A 23,119-nucleotide genomic window follows, 5' to 3' on the forward strand; every position below is an offset into this window, starting at 1 on the left:
ATCTTCCCATCGCAGGGAGAGCAGCAGTAACTAATTAATGCCCTGTAGCCTTTCAGAAAGCAGCTGTCACTGAGTACAGTTCCTCTATCATACTTCCCCTTAGGATTTTGTAAACCAACATTTTAATTCTGCTTGTTCTGGTTCAACCAGATGTAATCTACAGGGAGAGAGCAGGAGCTGTAGTGAAAATGTTTCTAATGTGGCTTTTTAAGTGCCATTGTTCAAAAAAAAGGGATAATGTCTACTGTGTTTGTACAGAGGGGCATGCTGAGCGTGTTGAAGCATGTGGGCTACCAGCGCACAGTTGTTGGTGCATGCAGGACCTCTCCTAACCCGTTGGAAGTTTGGAAATACAATTTTGTTGGGTTTTGTAGCAGAAACTGTTTTGTCATCAGCCTTCACGTCAGTGGCAACCTGTCTGACGAGCTGCTAAGGCTGTATCAGTTACAGTTGAAAACTATCTGCTCTACAGAAGAACCTTGTGCAGGAGGGTGTGGACTGAGCTATCTGCCAAACGGTGTTTTCATACCTCCATTCTTCCTCTTTTCTGCCAGTGTACTTGTAAAGTTCCTCATTCTGAAGTGTGTGCTGGTTCTTAGAATCTCCCTCAGCTCTTTCTTTGCGTGTTCACTACCTACTCTGCTCCCTCCCCAGTTTCTGACGTAGTTTGGCTTCACATCTTCAGGAGGAATTCCAGACAGTGCTTGTGCTTTCATGGCCAGCTGGATAGAAAGCTCTTTTCTTGCAATAAACAAACCACAGAAAAAGAAAAAAAAAAGCTCCCCAGTACAGTTACCCGCTTGTATTCTGCACAGACCACACGGGGCTTGCCATTTTAGTCTGTGTTTCAGAAATTTTAGGTTGCTAGCAGTTGGTTTTCATCTCAGCATCAGTCCGAGGTAGAGACAGAGCCAGGTTTTCATAGACTGGTGAGCATCATGAGTAGTAGATTTGGATCTGCAGTGTGCAAGGTCAGTTTAAAATTTTGTGGTATGTGTTTATCAATCTTTAACTTGCACTGTCTCCTAAAATTTGTGGGGTTTAAGGCAGTAGTAACGTACAGACCAATGTGGTAGTCATCCTGGAAAGCACATAGGACAAGTGCAAGACAACTCATTACGCTGAAGGAATGTTTTCCATGAGTGTGGGTGTTTGCCATATCAAAATACGTGTTTACAATACAGAAAGCGATAAGTAGAGCTAAGAACAGGGAGGATGAAAGATGATGTGGATGATGGAGAAAAACAAAACACAGCCACCCCGCAGGACCCTGGAGACTCAGTATTGTTATGAGATTCCCTGTTGAATGGAACTGCAGAAGTGCAGTTATACTGTAACAGAAGATGATTCCACATCCTGTTTCTTTCTAGCTGTGATTTCTCATTTTAAAGCTGGAGCAAAGAAATGTAAGGGATGAATGATAGGTTTCCTCTTGTCCCAATGTTGGAGATAAACTGAGCTTACACTTTACTGCAATCACAGAAGGTATGAGAACAAGGCAAAGGAAAAAGAAATGAAAAATGCAGATAACAAGTGATGCTGTCACCATTTGCAATAAGTCAACAGGCCTTTAATGACTACACACTATATGTAATAGGTTGTGCAGGTCTTTTTATGAAAGCTGTTTGTATTATAAATGACCCAGAATAGCCATTTTTCCAAACTAAATGGAAAAAGTTGAATTAACTCTGCAGTTGGGATTGAAGGCTGCCAGGAACAGCTGGATTTCTGACATGCAACTTGCCAAATTGATTTACTAAATCAGACTCTGCCATTGTCAAACACAACGGTGGACTCAAGAACATTGGGAAAAGGAAATGAACACAATACGCTTTCAGCAATTCCAGAATGCAAGAAATTACAAATGTTCCCTGTATCTTTATGACTGCTTTGGCCTTGCTTGCACAGCTTTGACAGCATCATCCAACAAATGCTCAGACAAAATTTCTTTTTTTCTTTTTTTTTTAATCTTCACTGTGCTTTGCCCTGTTGTGCTTTTCCCATGGAATATGTGTTGTACTGCTGTTACTGTATGTAGCTTGTTGTATCTTGTTATATCTTGCGGATTTGTTATGCAAACTAATTCCTAAAGTGGTTCCCATGCTAGAGCATAGGAAAGGGTCATATCATCCCTGTTATGGAGAAATCAAATGAAGAGTCAGCTGTTCTAGAAGGAAAGCAGATAGGGAACGTGGGCTTTCAGCTGTTCTTCAAGGAGTGTCAACACAGGAGGTGATGAGCATCTATGCGAGTTAACCTTTAGTGCCTATGAGGGCTTTCTGCAAAGTTCATGGAAATTATTTTTGTGTAACTTATTGCAGGCTAGTTAGCCTGGATGTGGATCAGTCAGTAAGCACAAGTGACACTGGTAAATATTTGATATTCCCTGCCCATTAAATATGAAAATTCAGGGAGGAGTGCTTTTTCTGGGAAAAAAAACAAACCTACACATATTTTTTTTACATTATTTCAGCTTGTCTGTATCTCATGGTAGGGCAAAAGGGAGGGGAGCTCACTCAGTCATATCTCTTCACTTTCCCAGCCTGATCTGTGGACATGGATGAATTTGCAGGCCCTTCTGTAAAGCACAGGCATCTCATTTTGATCTTTGGCTCTGTGCACTCTTCTGAGATGCCGTGTTGGAGTACTGAATGAGCAATAGCGATGGGGCATAAAGCTGAGAATATTTCCGTGTATTTGTGTTCTGAAGCATATTTAAATGGTGTTTGTAAGGCAAATAGAGGAGAAGTATTAAATGTTAGCTCTCTTCATCTGTTGCATTTATGTGAATAATGGCATTACCCCGCTAGACAAATATCCCTCATCTTTTTTTCATTACAGTCTTTGATTTATCAGCCTATTTTACATGCCACTTTATCAGGGACTCGGATCTTTCCCTGTTGTTAGAGAGGAACTGAGGACCTAAGTCATTAAATAGGGGAATGGAGGAGAAGCGATGAGCTATATGAACGATGTGCAACAAGAATTGATATCTAAAATAGGCTCCAACCAATTTCCTTGTCACTTGCCAGGATGGTGACCCCTGCCACCACATGAAAAGCACAAATGGTATCCTATGGTATGAAGGGTTACTTAGTAAAGCTGTATGAAATAAGAAAAGACTCTCAAAGGAAAAACCTTTTCTGTGGTCACTGTTGTGAGTAACAGGGTTTCTCTGTACTCATTTAAAAACATGTTGAGGATTTGCTTGTGTGTGGGGATGAGAAAGGATCCCTGAAAGATGGCAACAAACCAGAACAAATTTTCAGCAGAATTTTCCAGAAGACCTAAAATGTGAATTTACCGTGCTCTCAGGTGGGCTTTATATAACAACTAAATAATAGGTATACACTTGCGAGTCACTATATTTGTCCTGTCTGTATATACATGGAAGCCCAAAAGAGTAGTTAAAAAAAGGCTGAAGCAAACAAGACAAGAAACAGAGTACGGCAAAGTGAGGCATTCTGCTAAAGATGGAACACAGCTTTCTCCTCATTGCTTTGCACTCCTGGATCCTGCCAGAAATACTCCTCAGAATAACAGAATCATTTTTGTTGCTGGTCTCTGCTCTGTCTGCTTCATGCACTGCACGTGGTCGTGGTGTTGGCTCACGTGCTTAAATGTGCGCCGCTGAAGGAATAGCCAGATAAAAGTTTTGCTATAGGGAAGACAAAGGAATTCATATACTTACATTGTCAGTTCTGGCCTTGTCTATACTGTAAGCTGGAAGGACAGAAGGAAGCGATCTGGATAGGGTACCAGGAGTCCCCATGCTGGATTTCAGTTTCTGACTGTGTGACTGACTTCCTTCTGCTTAATTTCTGTCACTACACCTTTGTAAGTACCTTTAGATGCCACGTATTTCCCACACCAGCCAGACCCATAAAGCCATATGAACTGGAGAAGTTTGGTAAAATCTCCCCACTGCTCTGTTTCCTCCTCCTGCTGATGCAATTGTGCTCTTGCTCTGAACATAGAAGTTCACTGCAGTTGATGCTGCTGCACAGAGGATGAATGCAAAGGCCCCTTGTCACCACCCCACCAGCTCCATCAACACGGGATGGCTGGCTAGAGTCAGGCCAGGAGTCCTTTCTGGTGGAGTGTCTACGTGGCTAAGGGGTGTTACATGCTCGTTAACTTCTATGCTACTCTAGTTCTCCTTCTATTACAAAACAAAACCAAATAACTGAGCCAAGTCTGCTTGTGACTGGGAAGAAAAAAAAAAAAAGAGAGAAACAAAAACAAACCCCAAAACTCACTTTACAGCTTTTTCCAAAATATCTTTAAGCTGTCTGGAGTGACTCAGTGATGTCTGCTACACATCAAGAGATCTAAAGCTTTATTTTAAAATAAAACTAGAGAGGTGAATATTAACTCTTCTTTAACCTCAGTTCCAGATGTATTTATGGCATAGTGTTCTGGGTTGAGACTGTTCTAAATGAACAGGAGAACCTATGCTTAAGCAACTACAAGATGATTAAAATAGCAGTTTCCTCATGATGGGCTTGCAGAATGAGCTCTGCCCCTGCAGAAGCTCAAGGCATGCAGTGCTCCAAGCAGTATTTTCTTAGCTTTGGAGACATAAAAAGCTTGTTTGGTTTGTCTTGCTGGTAAACACTTTGCCAGTCATATGTTGGCTTTAAAAGCCAATGTGAAAGAAGTCAGTGTTGTAGTTTTCCAGAAATGTAAATCTCTGGATAGTGACTGCAAAAGACAGGGAATTAGAAGTGGGGGAAGAGGGAGAGGGAAGTGGGAGCCAGTTCTTTGCATGAAGACCTGAAAAAATGGTGTGTTTTAAATGAAATGTATTCTGCTTATACTTTAATAATATGGTCCCAGAAATGTTAAAAACTGTTAACCGTTGTGCAGGAATGCGAAGTCCACATCTTCTGGCCCATATTCCCTCTGGGAAGGCAGCGCTCCAGTGGTACGGCTGCTGATTTCAAACCTCCCCACAAGGGGATTTTTCATGCAGTCCCTGGAACGCAGGGCTGTTGGAGTTCTCCCATCAGCTTGTTTACCGCAGCGTTCTTGTGGCCAGAGCTGCAATGTGGTATTTGTACACAGTGATAACCACATTATCGTAGCAAATAGGGTAAAGGGGGACCAGCATAACCCAGCACTGCAGATTGTAAGCAATCCTGAATTGCCTCTCTTATTACAGAACTGTGAACTGCTGCAAACCATTTGCTTACAGAGGTGCTGCTGGGAATGGGAATGACTTCTTCACTGACAGACATGAAGAGTTTTTCCATATTAGCTGCACAAATCTGTCCAGGCAATGGTAAGTCAGATGGATTTTTAATTCCACTTTTAATTTCAGCCCTTAATGGTGCATCTTCACAATCCTTGACAACTTACAGCCACCTAAGTAAATACAACCTCAAACTGCTGAAATTCTGAAATGTTTGTAGGTCTCTCTGAGAACAGAATAATTTGCAAACAATAAGCAGCATGTGCCAACAACACATACAGGAAGTACACAGCGCGCATACTTGCAGGAAGAAGTAAAGTCTGCAGGTAGTCCTAAGTCTTACCTTCCTTGTATGATACATACATACATTGTGGTTTCATGTTGCTAATGGATTTACAGCACCATCAACAATACCTGCTCATTTTCCCACACGTCAAAGTGACATACTGGTTCTCCTTCTGTAGTTAACAGCCAGAGTTGGCTCTAGATCTCAGCAAATAGCTGCCTGGAATTGAAGCCTGCTGGCAGCAGGAACGCCTATGCCACAACCCCAAACAACCAAGCTATGGTTGGTGTTCAAGCAGAAGGGTCCAGAATGGGTACGGCAAAGTTTGGAGGCAGACTGGTCAGCACCCTAGCAACTGAAGTTGCTGTTTTCAGGGGTTTTTTTGTTTTCTTTCTTGTCTTCATGGCTAGACTGGCTCCGTCTCAGCCTTTTATCCTAGGAATGGCAAAATGCAGTGTTGTCTATGCAGATGAGAAGCTGTAATGAGAAGTCAGGCTTGTTAACCTCTGTCTCCTTAGAGAAAGACTGTAATGAGAAACTTTACTTTGATGCAGAAATACTGATAGCAATGGTGTAAAGCTTAAGCCCTGAAGATTCATATTACTTGCCATGCTTATGAGTACCTAAATGCTCTGGCTATTTAGGTCAGGCTTTTGATCTATTACAGCTGTTACATTTACCCATCAAAAGAAAATTACCCTGCCTTTGGCAAGCATGTTTTGGTTAACCTGTTCTTCAGAGTTTTGGCCCTTACGTGCTGAAGATGTTGAACCTGCCATTTTCCCTCGGGCTTGCACGAAGTGGCATTAAGCGAGACAAACGAGAACCGTGTGTCCCAAACTGCAAGCCCTTTTAAAAACTACATCACACAAGTTTAAGAATTTCTTGGGTTTGGATACTCTGTCATGTTTACAAGAGTGAAATCTCATTATGCTCTAAATGCAGGCCTGGATGGAGAAGCACGGCAGTGAAGTCTCATGTTGCTTAGACCTCAGTAATTTTTAGGATGTGGTGGAACATTCAAAGTGATCTTCAAGTGAAACAATAATAATTTAATGAAAGGATCACTATGATGAGATCTCTGCATAGTTTTCCCAGCTGTTTACTACTTTACAAAACTGTGCTAACATGCAGTAGGGGTAGATGGTGATTAGTTATCTATTTATAGCCTATTTTAAATTGCTCGTATGTTTGAACCATGGAAAGTGGTTCAACTGAAATATGGAATGATGTTGATAGGGATATGTGACTCAGTGAGGACATCAGAATGTAGTTAGGCAGCTGCTGCTTAACTATCTTTTAGGGCAAGGAGGGACCACAAAACCCAGCAGGTCTCACCAAGCTTACTCATCTACTGACTGGAACATCTATTCTGGTCCCTGCTATTATAGCGCTCTTTTAACAAAAGGGGATCATAGTAATGAAAGGCTTTACTGCAGTTATGCGTCACCTTAGATTCTTTTAGACGTGCAGATCTCAGAACATACAGAAATGCCTGTTAATGTGGGACGGTGTCACAGTGAATTGGATGAGCGTGGATGAGTTACTGAACACTTCCTGGGGGAGTGCAAATAAATAATTTTTCATGGTGCGCCATTAATTCCTGGCTACACAGGCATTATAGAAGTCAGCCTGGGTAAATTCTAGAGTCTAGCAGGTAGAGAAGCAGTAATGTAGACCTGTAGATATTTTTAAATAGTTGCCTTAGTTATTCTGTGTCTAATTGTGCAAGGCTCTGAGTAGAAGAAATTATAGGCATTGCAGATATAAAAGTCTATAAAGGGCCTTCAGGTAGTTTTCTCGAATGTGAATTGTATTATGCTACGTATTAAATTCCTGGCCCTGCACACCAACAAGGTGCCATGCATTTAAACAATTAAACATATATTTAAGTGTTGACCTTCCAAGTGTTGACCATAAGTGTAAAGCAAGTCAAAATCCCAGAAGTCTCAGCTACATCTCTGTTCTTCGATACTCAGGGCTATCCGTGTCAGCAGTTCATAGAACACTGAATAGCCATTGGCACATTCATCTTTGGCTATAATGAGTAAATCAGTTTGGCGTTTGGAGCTTAACAAGGCTGCTTTGAAAGATTTAGTGATGCTCATAGGCGCCTCAGTGGCTCCTTATTTCAGAGCAAGCTGAGTATCTCCCTCTTGCTGCATTTTGCCGTCTTAGTTTCAAGTTCCAGCTAGAGCAGAAAAATGTCAGAAGGCCTTGTTCAGTCCTTGAGTTAACAGATGTTATGTGAAGGGAGTAAGGAAAGGAAATCTGAACCAATAGTCTCCTTTTTCACAATTCAGATTGCTACTCAACATTGTGAAGAGCTGAGCCTGAAGAATAACATAATAACAAATAATGTCATCCTGGTGACATGGCAAGAAAATTTCTGTTTCCTCGGTAATGAGCTGATCTCCAAACAGGACAAAATGCTGCCGTTTGTGAGCTAACGCAAGTCTCATTCAGTTCAGTTATCAGTGAAGTTATACTTTCTTTGTGTACAAGGGCAAGTTTTTCCCAGGGAGGCTTTGCTTTGGATTCAAAACACTTCAGAATCAAAATGTTCTGAGACATGGGCACCTTTTGTGTTAATACTTACGATTCTTTGTGGTCGGTAAAGTAAAAACAAGATCTAATGTGTGCACAGTGCAGTACAACATTCCTTGGACAAAACTAGAAGTGAGTACGTGCAGCAGAGACACAGGTGGGATGCCTTTGTAGCTTACAGCAAACAAAGAAGCCAAAACAGCTAGTAGAGTATTTTGGCTGTCAACAGTCTTGTTTAGTGTAGAGGGAAAAGTGATATTGTTTGTGTACAGTTACAGTTCACAGATGTATATGATACTTCTTCTGTAGTAATATTCCACATGGAAGTAACACATGTTAGAGGTGAAAAAAGTCATACTAGTTCACCCAGTTCATTCTGGGACTCCCATCCTACCATTTTTCAGTGGTTGGAATAAGACTTCAGAAATTAATTTAAACAATTCTTTCACAATATTTTCTTTACACGTACTTTTCACAAGCAAATAGATTTCACATTCTGATTCCCGAGTTTTATCTAAAATAGTATCATTCTGTATCATCTTATTCTCTTCCGAGTCCTCTCAGCTTATCATCAGAGCAGTTCTTTTTTTTTTTTGTGACCAGATTATATGTGGGAAAAGACCATATTTATATATGTGTGTGTGTGCGTGTTTGTACACAATCCAGCCACGTGGATCCTATCCATAGCGTGCAATTTCTTTGGCCAGTTTCCTTCTTTCCTGTGTTTTTAGGGAACACAGCTGCTCTGTAGATCTCAGATACATACCTGAATTAGACTTCAAAAAATCCCTAATCTTCTGTTCTGATGGAATCTGCATCAGCCTAATACAATTGTACTGTCAACATTATTCCCCACAAGAAGTGACTCGTTAAGAAATGAGGGATCCCTCCTTAGCGCTGGAGAGAACCATTAGACCTTTGGAAGTAGAAGTTGGGGTAATTTCTCCCCGCGATGGAGGAAGCAGGGGCAGTGCAGCACAGCTCTGTCCTTAGGCTCCCCCCAGTACTTTGCCCAGTGCTTTGTGTCACACCGCCCCCTCAAGGTTCACACACTGCAGTGTCGTGGGCTTGAGCTGCAGGGACTCGAGCCTATTTACAGGCTTTAATCTTAAATTCTAAATACTGTCACCGGTGCTTGCTCTGGGCATTGGCCTGGTGTTAAAATTTGCCCTTCATCTTGGGTATCTTGCATTGCAGAGAAGAATCTTTGAACCTTGTAAAGGGAGTTGCTTGTGGTGTTATGATCAAACACAGAAGAAGTGTGTGACCTTTACTTCCAGACAACGTGCAGGAAATGGAAATGATTTGTTTATGAGACAACCTGCTGCCGGAAATGTGCTTGTGCTACTTAATGTGCTGCAGTGTATTTGCACACACAGATGCACGCTGCTAAGCTTCTGCCTGCTGCGGAGATGGCACGTTACTCGCAGAGCTGCTAAACCAGCCTCTAGTAAAGCTTTTATTAAGCTGAGACCCTGTATTAGAACTATATTCTGATGCTTTCCAATGACATTTTCCACGGCAGTTGTCTGCCTCGCAGTCGCAACTGCACTAAGTAAAGAATTCATTTCCTTGCAGTGGTTTTCCTTGCTATCGACATCGTATCTGTATGCTTCACTTTTACACCTTAGGGAAATAAGAGGTGAAAGCCAAATCTATCAAGTTTCTAGTAGGTCTAGATTGGTGTGTAATGTTTTCAGAGCAGTTACTGCTTTATGTGTTCAGAGCAAAAGGCTTGCTAATATCTTTTTCAGTTGAGTGCTCAGGTCATCTGCCAATCTCATTCCACACGTTCTGAGTCTACCATGTAGAAAAGAAGAAACGTGCCAGGGAGATGATATTCTTTCTATCTTCATGCATTTAATCTGGAAATTGAGATGGATATTTAGCCGTAGGGAAGACTCCAACATGTGCGCTCTGAACAGAGCTGGCCTTTTTCTCCTCAGCAGTAGTTGAGAAGGAGGTCAGACTTCAAATTTAATCAAACAGGTCTACTTGGTTAAAAAATATTGACTTAAATAACTTGCCAGGTGGTACCCAGGAATTGTCTGGCAAACGCTGAATTAGATTTTAGTTCTTCGGGTTAGCACTTTGTACCTTCTTCATTCCACACTCTCCAATTTCTCAGCAAATGAGGAGGTCGCTGAGGGCAACAATCTGCTTCACTTGGTCCACTGAGTGATGTTTCTCTACCGATTTTGACGGAACTTAAGATCACATGGAAAATTCTGCTGCTGCATATTAGACGAAATCTAACGGGGAGGCAAATTAAGGTTCAAATCCAGTTCCAAATCAAGTGATTTGTACTTCCTGGAAAAGCAAACTGAAGAGAAGACCTCTACCCAGAGCTTCTATCCTGGTTGTACTCTGCATTCAGCATCGATGCCTCACTGCAAGCCACTTAAAACTAGCCTTGTTGTAGCAGTGCTTCTGATATCCGAGTGCTCATAGAGCTGCATTATTGATCAGTTATTTTTCAGTAGGCAAAGAGGCTGCATTACAAATATACTTGTTGCTCGTCTACATTGTCCTTCTGCATCCTCACATATGGCATAACTGCTGTGCATCACGGCTCTCTGGCAGACTGATCATCCTCACTTAAGTGTTTATCTAGGCAACCAGAGATAAAAAATTTAAAGGCTACTGCATTTGCTGTGGGCATGGTAACTAAAACAAAACACACAAATATCTGGGAAAAATTACACTGTTTACAGAGTTCTACTGAAAGGCTGTCAACCCATAAGTGAAAGGAGGAATAGAACTGTGTTATTATCTTGAAAAAAAGAACAAGGTGTCACAGTACGGATGGTTTGGGCTCCTAAACATGAAACATCAGGGATGGAAGATTAAAGGCCTATCCTGGTAAGGTGATACCTTTTTATTTAGTAGCTTTTCACAGCCAAGTGGTGCCTGTCATTCTAGGGAGTCCCCTCCCAAGCCCCTTGCAATCCCAAGCACCTTTTCTGCTTTCATTATGGGGATCTTGGTGACCCCACAGCAAGGAAGAAAGGGCACTTTCCATCATGAGTAATACTGCAAGTTGACTAGTTGTATCTTAAAAGAAAGGTAATGGTCAGTGGCCAAAGGCGTCTGGAAAAAAAGCCCCACTTTTTCAGGCTTTACAGTGGTTGATTTTATTTGTTGCACGTGAAAAGAAACCAAGTATTTTCAGCAGAACATTTGTATGAATCCTGCGGATTGCGGGGCCCTGGAGCTGTTGCTTCTCTGCAAAACCTGGAATGCAAAATCTGTGCTTCTCCCCGCACCCCTGACGGTGGCAGCCAGAGGGGGGGGATACAGGGACATTTGGGGCCGGGTGAAAAAACCCAGAGGCGAAGATATTTCCAAATTATCGGCTGAGACACGGGGTGAGCAGGGCCTGCGGTGTCTCTAAGGAGAAGCTGCACTCCGGTGATGCTCGGGAGGCCGCTGGGCTGAGGGGGCGCTGGGCTGAGGGGACGAGGAGCAAGCGGACACCGGCGCCTCGGAAAACCCGGAGAGCGGAGCGGGGCGGGGCGGAGCGGCGAGCCGGCGCCTCGGAAAGCCCGGCGGGTGGCGCCGTGCGGTGGAGCGGGGGCCGGCCGTTCGGAAAACCCGGCGGGAGGCGTGGCGAGGAGGCGCGTGTCGCGGACGGGAGGGCGGCGGCCCGCAAAGCCCGGCGCGCGGATCGGCGAGGCGGGCCCTAAGATGGCTGTTGCGCGCGGGGCGCCGCCGCTGTAGCCGCTCGGAGCCGCCGCCCGCCCCGCCATGGAGTGCCCGCACCTCGGCTCCAGCGTCTGCATCGCGCCCGACTCCGCCAAGTTCCCGCAGGGCTCGCCCTCCTCCTGGTGCTGCAGCGGTGAGTGCGCGGCCTGCGGCCGGCCCCCGCGCCTTTGTTCCCCGCGGGCCTCGCGGGCCGGGCCGGGGGAGGCGGCCGCGCGGGGAACGGCGGGGGAGCCTCGGGCTGGGCTGTGCGTGTCCGGGGAGGGGGGAGAGGGGGAGAGGGGGAGGGGGGGAAACGGGGAGAAGGGGAGGGGGGAGAAGGGGAAGAGAAGGGGAGAGGGAGAAGGGGAAGAGAAGGGGAGAGGGAGAAGAGAAGGGGAGCAGAGGAGGGGTGAGGAGCAGGATCCCCGCCAGCGGTGCTTCAGCTCCAGTTGCCTGTGGGGCCGGGGCTCGGGCTGCCAGCGCCCGTCGCGGGGCGTTGGGCTCCGCTCGGCGGGGCAGCGGGCGCTGGAGACCCCGAGCCCCGTGCGAGAGCTGGGTAAAGGTGTTCCTTTCCTTGAAGGAAAGGTGGGTGTCCTTTGTCTCGCGGTGGGAAGGCGGCTGCTTCCTCCCGTTCTCCCCTGGCTGCGGTTTCCCGAGCCAAGGTGCGCTCTGCTGCCGCTTCCTTCGGCCAAACCAGCTCTTCTACCCTGGTTTGATTCTAGAGGTGTGAGAATTAATCGATAAGTTTTGCTGCAGCTGGTTTGTATGTTTAATTATCTTGTCATACAAATCTGGCTTGTATCAAGGGATGATATGCAGACAATCTCCAGACATGGGTGAATAACCTGAAAGAATAAACACTCTCTTAGAGTTGCAAGAATTTATCTAAATGCTTAGTTGTCTTGTAAGGTGTAGCTGGTTTAGGTCAGGAGAGAACCTGAAGGGAGTCTCCAGGCATGGTTGGATAACCTAAAAAATAAACATTCTTTGGGGACTTAGACGGTTCTTTGTCTAAAACTACCATCTATACCCACTGCTTTGGTAAGATGGGATGCCTTTTTTTTAGAAAGGCCTCCGATTCAGCGCTGGATTGTAAAATAAAAATATTATTGCCTTTGCTTCAAAGACTTTGCCCTTTTCAGTATTTTACCAGTGAGTAAGCGTTTCTCACAGAGGGAGCGCAGTGGAACGATGTGGAGAATGATTAGAGGGGAAGGAGGAGTACAGGAAAATCTGTTGTGCCTAATTTTTCCTCTACTGAAAGAAAAAAAAGACTAGAAGGCTAACTGTGTAGGTCCATCTGTTATCTTCAGAGTATCTTGGGTAAGCAAAGTTGTCAACCAGAAGCATATGGCAGTAGGGAACCACCCTTCGGAGAACTTGAGAAAGATAAAATTGCCAAAGCCAAAAATATATGCTCAAGTATTAATATAACTTTCCAACTTCAAACATCAGCCAGTGTACGGCTGCAGAGCCCTGTTAGGCAGGCTGCTGCTCAACAAAGAAGTTCAGGGCTTGGAACACATTTTTCTTTGTTGTTTAGAGGTGTTTCTCCCAAAGCAGCACTTACAGGGAGAGCCAGTTGCTGGGCAATTGACTGATTTATTACTGCTAGGAGGCAGGAGGAAGGTGCCAGCCACGCTGGGGAGCTGAATAGATTGATGAGGGTGCCGGGTCTAGGGGAGTGGCTCTGTTTGCTGTGCTTTTTTAGAAAATTAAGAAGTCATGCGGTGCTGCCATGGATAGCTATTCAATTCTTAACAAGTGACTAGAGAAAAAGGTAGATATGTTGAATTTAAAACATTCCAGCAAACAAACAGCAGGCTCTTGGTAATTTAAAGTAAATGAGAATTGTTATTTTTAAAAATGAATTTTACATTCCTACCGGTATGGTAAAATGTAGTGCCTCCCTTCTCGGTTCTAGTAATGTGACAATTGTTACATTAACTCTTTCTTGGTATATAGAGTACTGACTGTGTCTTTCCTGTTTGTGCTCATTTTAGTGACATTCATTTTTTTAAAGGTATGTCATATTGCTTTTTGTTCATTCACAATAAATACTATTTCTTACGTGCTGGATTTGCGGCAACTTTGTGAAAAAAAAACCCAGAAATACCGTGTTCAAAACAAAGTGCATTTTCTATTGCTTTTGATGCTGTTTTCTAAGGTTCTGAGGGCTTAGATCGTTTTGTTGGTGGTGTTGCCTCAGTTGGAGAAGAATATTTAGATGGTAATTTTCTGCAATCTGTAATAATAAGGTATCTCTCTTCAAGCATGTTATCTTAAAATGACTCAGACTTGCTGTTGAGCTTTCCAGAAAAGGAGAGTGAGTGAAGATAGTGATACCGGAAGCTTTGTGGCAGCCAGGGGATCTGCCCGCGATAGCAAAACATTGCAGAATAGGTTGGAGAGCCAGTTCAGACTGCCAGTGGCTATTTTTATCGTTATCTAGTGCTTCTGCGATTTGAGGAGCTGGAATTGCCACACTGAGTGATGCATATTGGTTAAGTACTTTTTTCCTTGCCTCTCCACAAAAACTCCTGATTGCAATAATAAGTTTACAAGGTATTATGGAGGCGCTTTGTAATATTTGATATTGGGTATTGTGTCACTGTCTGATGGAGGAGGGTTGCAGTCAATGCTGATATTTGAAGCCAGCTTTGCTGAAGTTAGGAGATTGCTTAGAGGACTCTGTGCACCAGCCTGAATGGCTCTTTTGGCCTAAATCAGTTCTCCTTGCAGCTACCAGACGGTTGTTACGAAGGTCTTATGATGAAGGGAGACTGTTGAAGAAGCAGTAAGAGGAACCATTGGCTAGTGTGTTGATCCAAGTATGAATGGGTTTGCTCCAAATTAGAGAGTAATGGTGTGTGGTAACTTTTAAGTGTCTCTAGAATGCCTATTATATTGCTATTGTGTAGTTTGTAAGTCTGAGGGTTTAAGCATTCCTATTTAGAAAATGGCTTGCTTTCCTTTGATTATTTAATCCAGTCAAGGGTGCTCTGTACAGTAGGCGATGCAGAAACCAGCACGTATTTGCTCCAAGGACCTTAAAGACTGTCAAAAGAGAGCACAGATGTCTTTTTGCAGATCCAGAGAGAGTTTGTCGCTGGGCCTTTAAGAGGAGATGAATGTATACAGTAGAAATTGTACTGAAACTGAAAACAGCTTTTAATCAGTGCTGTCACGTGAAATACTGCATGCGGATGTCTGCTAATTCCAATTAGAGTGCAGTTTTCTCATGCACTTCAATTTCTGAAACTTCAGCTGAAGTTGGAAGCAGAGTAGCTGGAGGCGTTGGCAGAGACTGCGGAGTGTCAGGGCCTGAATCAGTCACATTAGTGTGATAGGCCACACCTTCATCCCTGTTGTGCAAATCATGTAATTATGAAAAGTGCTCTGGAGCAGCTCAGATGTGGCATTTCTCAACAACTTTTCCTCGTCTCATGAAACCACAGGGAGCCATACCTCACCTAAATGAGATTTCAATCTGCTAAGCACACTTGTGAAAGTCTGAAGAGTCTTTCCATCTTTTTTCCTGCGTGGTTGAGGATTCATTCATTCTCACTGGACTTGGTGATTTTTCAGTGTAGAATTTGAAGTTCTCTCTTTAGAACAACAGCTGCAGACAGACAGAAGTGTGTTTGCTGAAACGGCAATTCAGTCTTTTTTTTTTTTTTAAGGGGATTTGTATTTCTGAAGTGTGTTTAGAACAGTTGCCTTTCAGATGACTGTCAGTTGAATAATTATTTTTCTTAAATAACAGGATTTCATTAGATATTGAAAAGGGATTCTGGCTATGGACTGGTATTTCCTGCAAAACCTAAATAAGTTTGCCTGGCAGCTGTTTCTTGCAGGTTAACTTCTGGGGGATGAATAAGACCAATTTTGCAGTTGGTCAGTAACATACATTGTGGCACTTGCAAGTGATGCTGGGACCATAATAAGTACCAGAGGAGAGGTAGCGCTGGGAAGCTGCTCGAGGCCTAGTGAACTGTGATTACCACGGGAGCCCACATACTGCATTAATGACCTTTTTTCTGTGTTTGAAGTAGTTTACTAAATTACTTAGTGAATTCAGTTAGTTCAGAATAACTCTGAACATCACTGAATGCTTTGTTTATGTGTGAGAGCCAATGTTTTGTACTGGGTAGGAGAACTTCCAAGAACATGACTGCACTGGGTCAGACTGCTTTTGATATTGTTTTGTTTGCCCCCCCAATCAGTTTTTGTTTTCTTAGTTAAATCAATGACGCTGTTCTCTTTTCATTGGGGTAGGTAACAGCTTTCTGCCACACTGTGTTTTTTGGCATTGGACTGTTGCAGTCAGTGCCAAAACAAATACACTGTAACAGCTCAGGTACCTAGGCTTAACCCTCTTTCCTTTAGTTGGTGTTTCTTCTCCATCTCCACAAGTGTTTGTCTCTGCTTTTGCTTTTTCCTCTTTATTACTAGAGGTCCTTACTGCCTCTTTGCGTTCTAACTAGAACACAGGAGAAGGAGCTGGAACTCGCTGCGGGGTAGGTAGGACCTTCCTCCTGTGAAAAAGCCTGTTCAGTCAGCTTCTTGTAGGCTTGGGTAAGTGCACGGACGGTGTGTGGACCTCCTGTGCCTGTATGTGTGGGGGTTGTTTGTCTTCTTCCTACTGGAAAATGAATTTGGCCTGGAAATTGCCCGATTTATTCTGACATTCAAACAACAAAATAAATATGTAGAAAAATTTACGTTTTTTATTCAGTCACTTAAATTCAATTTCAAGGTTGGGTAGTCTTTCATCTGTTTCTCTGGGTCACTGCAATGCAGGAATGCTTGTTAGTAACACTACAGACTTTGTAGGCTGTTGTATCCCCTTAAACTAATTCCCTGCTTGTCTTTTTAAGCAAAACTTGTTAGATTTGGGTTTTTTAGACTCAATCTTGTTTTCCTTAAAGCTGTTAATTTTTTCTGCCTTTGAACTCGTTACTGATGTGGGAGTTAACCACCAAGGCTGTGTGACAGAGGATAGTGCTTTGGAACCGATTCTGTTAGAAAATGCTGGTTTACTGAGCTGGTGGAAGGGTCTCCATTTCTGTCTTGTAAGACAGATCTGTTCTTCGTTTTCATTAAAAAAGGCTGAGCCTTTGTTTTCAAATACTTAGTGTCCTTTAAAAGTCAATAAACTTAAATTGATGGTGATTAATATTTTCTAGATTATATTTTCCAAAATTTCTTTGTACTCAACCAAATCACAATCTGTCACAAAATTTGAATGTTAGCTGAGGAAAGAGACTGCTTCAGAGGAACCTATTAGTCAGACATTTGATGCATTGCCTTTGTTTAGAAGCTATATCAAACCTTCATGATGATTTTGGAGGTAAGTTTTCAAGGACAAATTTTACTGCTGTTTTGAAGTATTTAATGATTTAATTAAAACAAAATTTCAGACTTCAAATTGTACCGTTATGGTAGGGAGACAGGATAGTCTGAGGGATTATGGCAGAGGGAAATATAAGGCACACACAAGCATGTAGGAGACACTCTCGTGCGTGGCAGACTCTTGTTTTATCCACAGATTAGTGCAAATCTCATTACAGCTGGTTTAAATGTAAGCAGGATAATAATTTTCACCTGCCTTTCCCAAGCCCTTCAAGATGTGCAGGTGTTAAACAAGATCAATGCATTATTCTTACTCTGTTTTTTTTCCTGATCCTTGCAAGGTGCTAAGGCCCGCAGAGCCAGTCTCGTTAATTTTTCTGTCACATCTGTGTCTGAGGTTCATAGAGTGAACATTTCAAGCCCTGTGTTTGGAATGAAATTAAGCTTCAGGCCATTTTTTGTTTGATCGGTGCCGCTTGCTTCATTTAGTAACCTGTTCATGCTTTGCTGTCAGTTTTAACAAACATTCATTATCAAAGTAAAAAGCGGTTAAAGGCCATTAATTAAAATAATCCATGGAGGTTAGAAAGTGCAACTTAACCAGAAGTTTAGGTCTGAAAACTAGTTAAATCTTTCCTGATTTTTATTTTTACAGTACTGGAGGAAACAGTTCTTATTGTAGAGTGAAATAGAGTAATATCTGGTCAAAGAATCATTACTTTATGATGTCTTTGTTATAGGAGCAGTGTAAGACTTTGTATCCTTAATGATTCATTTCCTTGATCATAAGCTGGTGTTTTAAACTGTACACGACGGGATGAATATACTTTCTCCTTCAGCAATCTTAACTTGCATGTCCAAGCAGTCCTCTAGTGGTTGCTTCCCCCGCCCCTGTTTAGGAATGTCTTGCGTAACTTTGGATCTCGTAGTTATGAAATTCCTGTAACAGATTTTATTACCCACTTTAATCACAGTACTCGCAGGCAACCTGGCAAAACAGAGTGATTCTTCTGGAACTTAGGGCCCCCTTGCCCACCTCCAATATTAAGGCTAACAGCTTTTTAACTCTGAAGAGACGTGGTACTGTCAGGTTGGGGGTGGGGGTTGGACGTTCTTATCAGTACCAAGCAGGCGGATACTGATTTTTCAGGGTAATTCATAGGTACGTCCTTTAGGATTCTGTGTGAAAGTTGAGCATCTGCTTGTCTGTGTCAAAATACAAGTGTGTTTTCTCAAGGTAGCTGTGACACCTTCTAAAACTTTTTTTTTAACCTTCCCTTTGTAAGTTTTTAATTGGTAATGTTTTTGTCCACTGAACATTCGATTTGTTGTTGTTCACAGGGGCTGTTACTAATGTGTCTTTTGCTTAGTAGTGGGGACTACAAATAAGTACATTAATTACTAGGTTATAGAAAGAAAGCAAGACGCTTTCTTGCTGTCTTTCCTTCATTTTCCCTCCTATTTCCAGCTTGAATGTTTTGACCTGAGATTGGTTGCTAACTCAAAAAGATTCTTTTGCTTAAGGGTTTAAAATTACGTTACACTCTTGGCTTTGCTGTGCTTTTTCTGGCAATGAATATTTGTGTGTCTCACTCTAAAATAAAGATTGAATAACTTTTTTTTTTTTCCTTGGCCAGCTACTACTATAATGAGGATCAATATTGGTGAGGGCTAGAAAGCATTTAATTTTAAAATATATGTGTACGTGTATGTATTTAAATTCAGATTTTAATTAGTTATCAAAGTAGCTAAAACACTAGAAACTAGTTTTAAAGGAGAAATAGAGGCAATAATTTGTTTGAAAACGCTTTTGGTCATGATTTTTTTTAGTAAAACAGGCCTGTCACTGATATGTTACTGTTTTAAAATAATGCCTGTTTTCTCACTGTTCCTTTCTGGTAGGATGTGATTTGTGTGGTATGTGCAGGGAAATCAACTGCTGACATTTCTTGACCTAAAGTTTGACATGAAATGTAGAAAGACTGAATTACCAAAAAAGATGGCACTGCTGTGGCCTGAGTGCTAAGCATCTGTTTGTGTGATTGATAGAGTGTCCTTTTTTACCATAATAGAAGCAGCAGCACAGCATTCTTTGTCTGTTTTTGTACGTTGCTGCTATAGGTGATCTGACTTTGGTTTCGCACCTTTTTTCCCTTCCCTCACCCCCGCTTCGGTTACCACTTCCTCAGGAACTGACATGTCTGTTTGCAGTGCCTGAAAGAAGCTTTTGTTACCTACCTGTCTACTCTTCCACTACTGGATTGAGAATATAGGCAGATAAACAAGCATGCATTTTTTTACCTTCCAAGTTTTTCAGTGTCGTATTCTGAGGGTGTAATCAAAATACCAAACTGGAAGCCAGTGTGGTTGAGCCTAACTGGGGAGGTGGATTACATGCAGAGGAGGCTAATCATATTGTTCTCTAACAGACATTCTTCAGTGTTAGGAATGTGTTGGGGACTTCAATGACCTATTTATTCTATGAAAAACTGTTCACCTACCAGTGTTTTGTATTCTCACTCAGTTGTTTTTAGGATGTCTGAATTATGTATGGCTTTCCTTTATAATGGAGTGCTGCACCCTAACCATCTGTGAAATTCCTTGTATGAGATTGAGCAATGCTTTTATTTAGTGACAAAGAGGAGGAAACCATCTGTACTGTTATGCGTGAGCACAAGTATTAGTTCATTTCTCAAGTTCAGTCCCTAACACAAACCAACTTATTATTTCATCCTCACTAAAAACTTAATCTTTCTGATTTAGGCTGAAAGATAATAGAAAGAATAACTGTTCGAGTTTTTTTTCCCCCCATAGCTGTAGGGTGAGGGTAGTTTGTTTCTGTCTTCTTCAGAGTCCATTGGAGTTCTCTTACATTTGAATGTGATTTTAGTCAGGCTAAGACTTGATACTGTTGAGACTTATATTTATCGTGCATCCCTTTGTTAGGAGGGTGCGAGACACTGAAAGAATGGTTGACATTTTTGTATTGTTAGTAATGCTTGCCAGGAAACTTACTTCCTTGTGAATTCTCTTGCTTTGATTTAAATGTGATTTAAATTTCATCTTTTCTTATCTTTTCCTCTAGTATGTGGGTGGTAGCTGATTTTTAAACAAAACATTTAAAATAGTGTAATTAAAACCCATTTCCTCTCTGTCTGGTTTCATTTTGTCTAGAATTGCACCCTTAGCAAGTTTGCGGACGACACTAAGCTGGGTGGAAGTGTCGATCTGCTGGAGGGTCGGGAGGCTCTGCAAAGGGATCTGAACAGGCTGGACCGCTGGGCAGAGTCCAATGGCATGAGGTTTAACAAGGCCAAATGCCGGGTCCTTCACTTGGGGCACAACAACCCTATGCAGTGCTACAGACTGGGAGAAGTCTGTCTAGAAAGCTGCCTGGAGGAGAGGGACCTGGGGGTGTTGGTTGACAGCCGACTGAATATGAGCCAGCAGTGTGCCCAGGTGGCCAAGAAGGCCAATGGCATCTTGGCTTGTATCAGAAACGGCGTGACCAGCAGGTCCAGGGAGGTTATCCTCCCTCTGTACTCGGCACTGGTGAGACCGCTCCTCGAATACTGTGTTCAGTTCTGGGCCCCTCACCACAAGAAGGATGTTGAGGCTCTGGAGAGAGTCCAGAGGAGAGCAACAAAGCTGGTGAAGGGGCTGGAGAACAGGCCTTATGAGGAGCGGCTGAGAGAGCTGGGGTTGTTTAGCCTGGAGAAGAGGAGGCTGAGGGGTGACCTCATTGCTCTCTACAACTACCTGAAGGGACGTTGTAGAGAGGAGGGTGCTGGCCTCTTCTCCCAAGTGACAGGGGACAGGACAAGAGGGAATGGCCTCAAGCTCCGACAGGGGAGGTTTAGGCTAGACGTTAGGAAAAAATTCTTTACAGAAAGGGTCATTGGGCACTGGAACAGGCTGCCCAGGGAGGTGGTTGAGTCACCTTCCCTGGAGGTGTTTAAGGCACGGGTGGACGAGGTGCTGAGGGATATGGTTTAGTGTTTGGTAGGAACGGTTGGACTCGGTGATCCGGTGGGTCTCTTCCAACCTGGTTATTCTGTGATTCTGTGATTCTGTGAATGTTCTTTTACTGAAATAGGCAATAAAGATGTCTAACAAATTTTGCAATGTTTTACATATTTTTCATAGAACATTTCCTTTTCTAATACCAAACAATTTAGCATGAGTTCAGTCCATTTATGAAATTCTTGTAGTGCGGCTGAGGGTAGGATAGAAACAAAAGCTTTAAGTGAAATTAAATTTGGAACCAAGTGGGAAACTCTTTAAAACCTAAAGAATAAAATAGCTGGTTTGTAAGCAAGCTGTAGACCATGTCTAGTTTTCAAAGCCTACAGTGTTCATTTTTTTGCATTTTCTGCCTAGAATGGGGCTTTAGCCTTCTCAGAGGTTTAGAAAAATACTCTTGTAACTTTTACTTCCTTTTCCCTTAATTTTCATTATAGTTACTAAGCTGGAGTGACTAGCCATAAGCTCTTACAATGTAGAGCAGATACTTTTAAGAGATTTATGTACAGTTCCAAGACACCACTCCTGACTCCCCTGTGCTGAAAACCCAACCCCAAATAAAAAGAAAAAACCCCAACAAACACCAACCACAGATATGTGACTCTGTGTTTAAGTTCTGAAATTTACCCCTTGATTATAAAATAGCGTTAGGATTCTGCTTGGACGTAATGCACTTCTGTGTATGTTAATGCCTGTCCTGTCTTATGATTTTGCCAGTATTTTTAGTTGAACTACGTACTCCTGGGAAGTGCCATCTATAACAGGAGGAAATGTCCATCCTCCCACAGCACTTGGAAGTAGTCTGGAAGGAAGGTCTTCCAAGGGAGGGAGGGGTGTGTGTTAAACCTGAGGCATTCACATCTTGAATGAATGGATATTGCGTGGGGAAAACTCCTCAGCAGATTTATTCGGTCTTTGGGAAGTCTTGCCTGCATCCAGAGGGAGTTCCAGAGCTGTAAATTCCAGTGGTGGGCAGGGCCCTTTTGCTGCCCAGCACATCAGCCCAGAGGAGGGACAGAATCCAACATGTTTGTCTCCTTGTTATTTCTCACAGGCTAAAGACTCCAGCAATTCTCTACTTGGAGTCCTGGCTTTCATAGGTGACTGACTCAGATGCACAATAATTCTTGTGTATTTCATGTGGGAAGTTTTAGGGGTTTAATTCAGAGCCCTTTTGGCGTGTCACCTTAAATGTTTTGTCTGGAGTGCTGAGTTTTGGGGTGTTTCACCCTTGCCTGCAAGTAAACTGACAAAAGACTGAGGCGTAGGGGCTGGTAGGCTCGGTTCTGATATGCTGATAAAGAGTGTGTGTGTATACACACATGCATACCTACAACCATGTGTATGCATGCTACACGTAGCACAGCATGCTGTACATATATAGCTTGTATATGTATTTGTCACCAAGTGCTTCTGTTTGTGGGACGATTCGCTCAGCACAGCATCAGTCCATTGGTGCAGCCACAACTGTGTCAATACTGTTCTTCTGCAGACACTGAGGGTGAGTAACAGTGGCCTTTTCCAGTTCCGCTTGTATCCGTACAGCTGACCTACTGTGTCAACATAAACCCAACTGTAAAAGGTCACTTAGTCCAAAGATATTTCTGTGCGGGTCATTATGTTATTGTAGTTTAACCATATAATTTTACAAGTAAGATACTAGTGTTGGTACAGCTCCTTTTGAGAGCAAAGTCCAGGCTGTTTTGTAGAGGCTGTGGAGACTGTTGGAAATAGCTTAATGACCCTAATCTTGTTCCTGTTTAACGTGCTCTTAACAGAAGGACTGAAGTATGGTTCTTACTGTGCTGTTGTGCTATTAGAATAGAATCATAAAACAGCTTGGATTGGAAGGGACCTTATTTTGTGGCCTTTTCTTCAGTGATATAATAAAGGACTGTTTTTAAAACTTGCATATGAGCACAGCTCTGTAGTAGCTCTGGCCCTGGGTCACCCGTGCTGCTGGATGGGTGAAGGGGCCGGTTTGCATCGCTCCCAGGGCTGCGCTGCTGCCTGCTCTCGGGACGCTGCGC

At 42.9% G+C, this 23,119-nt stretch overlaps 1 protein-coding gene across 3 annotated transcripts in view; it reads left to right on the plus strand.

Annotated features, from left to right (window-relative positions):
• The first annotated feature begins 5,223 nt into the window (after positions 1–5,223).
• The window catches only part of USP3 (ubiquitin specific peptidase 3), a 43,971-nt gene continuing 26,075 nt past the window's right edge, over positions 5,224–23,119 (plus strand). The window contains exon 1 of one of the 3 annotated variants that reach the window (XM_069867128.1): positions 5,224–5,284. In XM_069867128.1, coding sequence (XP_069723229.1) covers positions 5,239–5,284 — 46 coding nt within the window. In that variant the 5' untranslated portion in view covers positions 5,224–5,238. Of the gene's footprint in view, positions 5,285–11,643; positions 11,866–23,119 lie in introns of those variants that run through there. The other 2 variants (XR_011338317.1, XM_069867127.1) reach the window with 2 other exon arrangements.

The sequence above is a fragment of the Phaenicophaeus curvirostris genome, chromosome 12 (genome assembly GCF_032191515.1).
Source record: "Phaenicophaeus curvirostris isolate KB17595 chromosome 12, BPBGC_Pcur_1.0, whole genome shotgun sequence".
NCBI classification, from domain to species: Eukaryota; Metazoa; Chordata; class Aves; order Cuculiformes; family Cuculidae; genus Phaenicophaeus; species Phaenicophaeus curvirostris.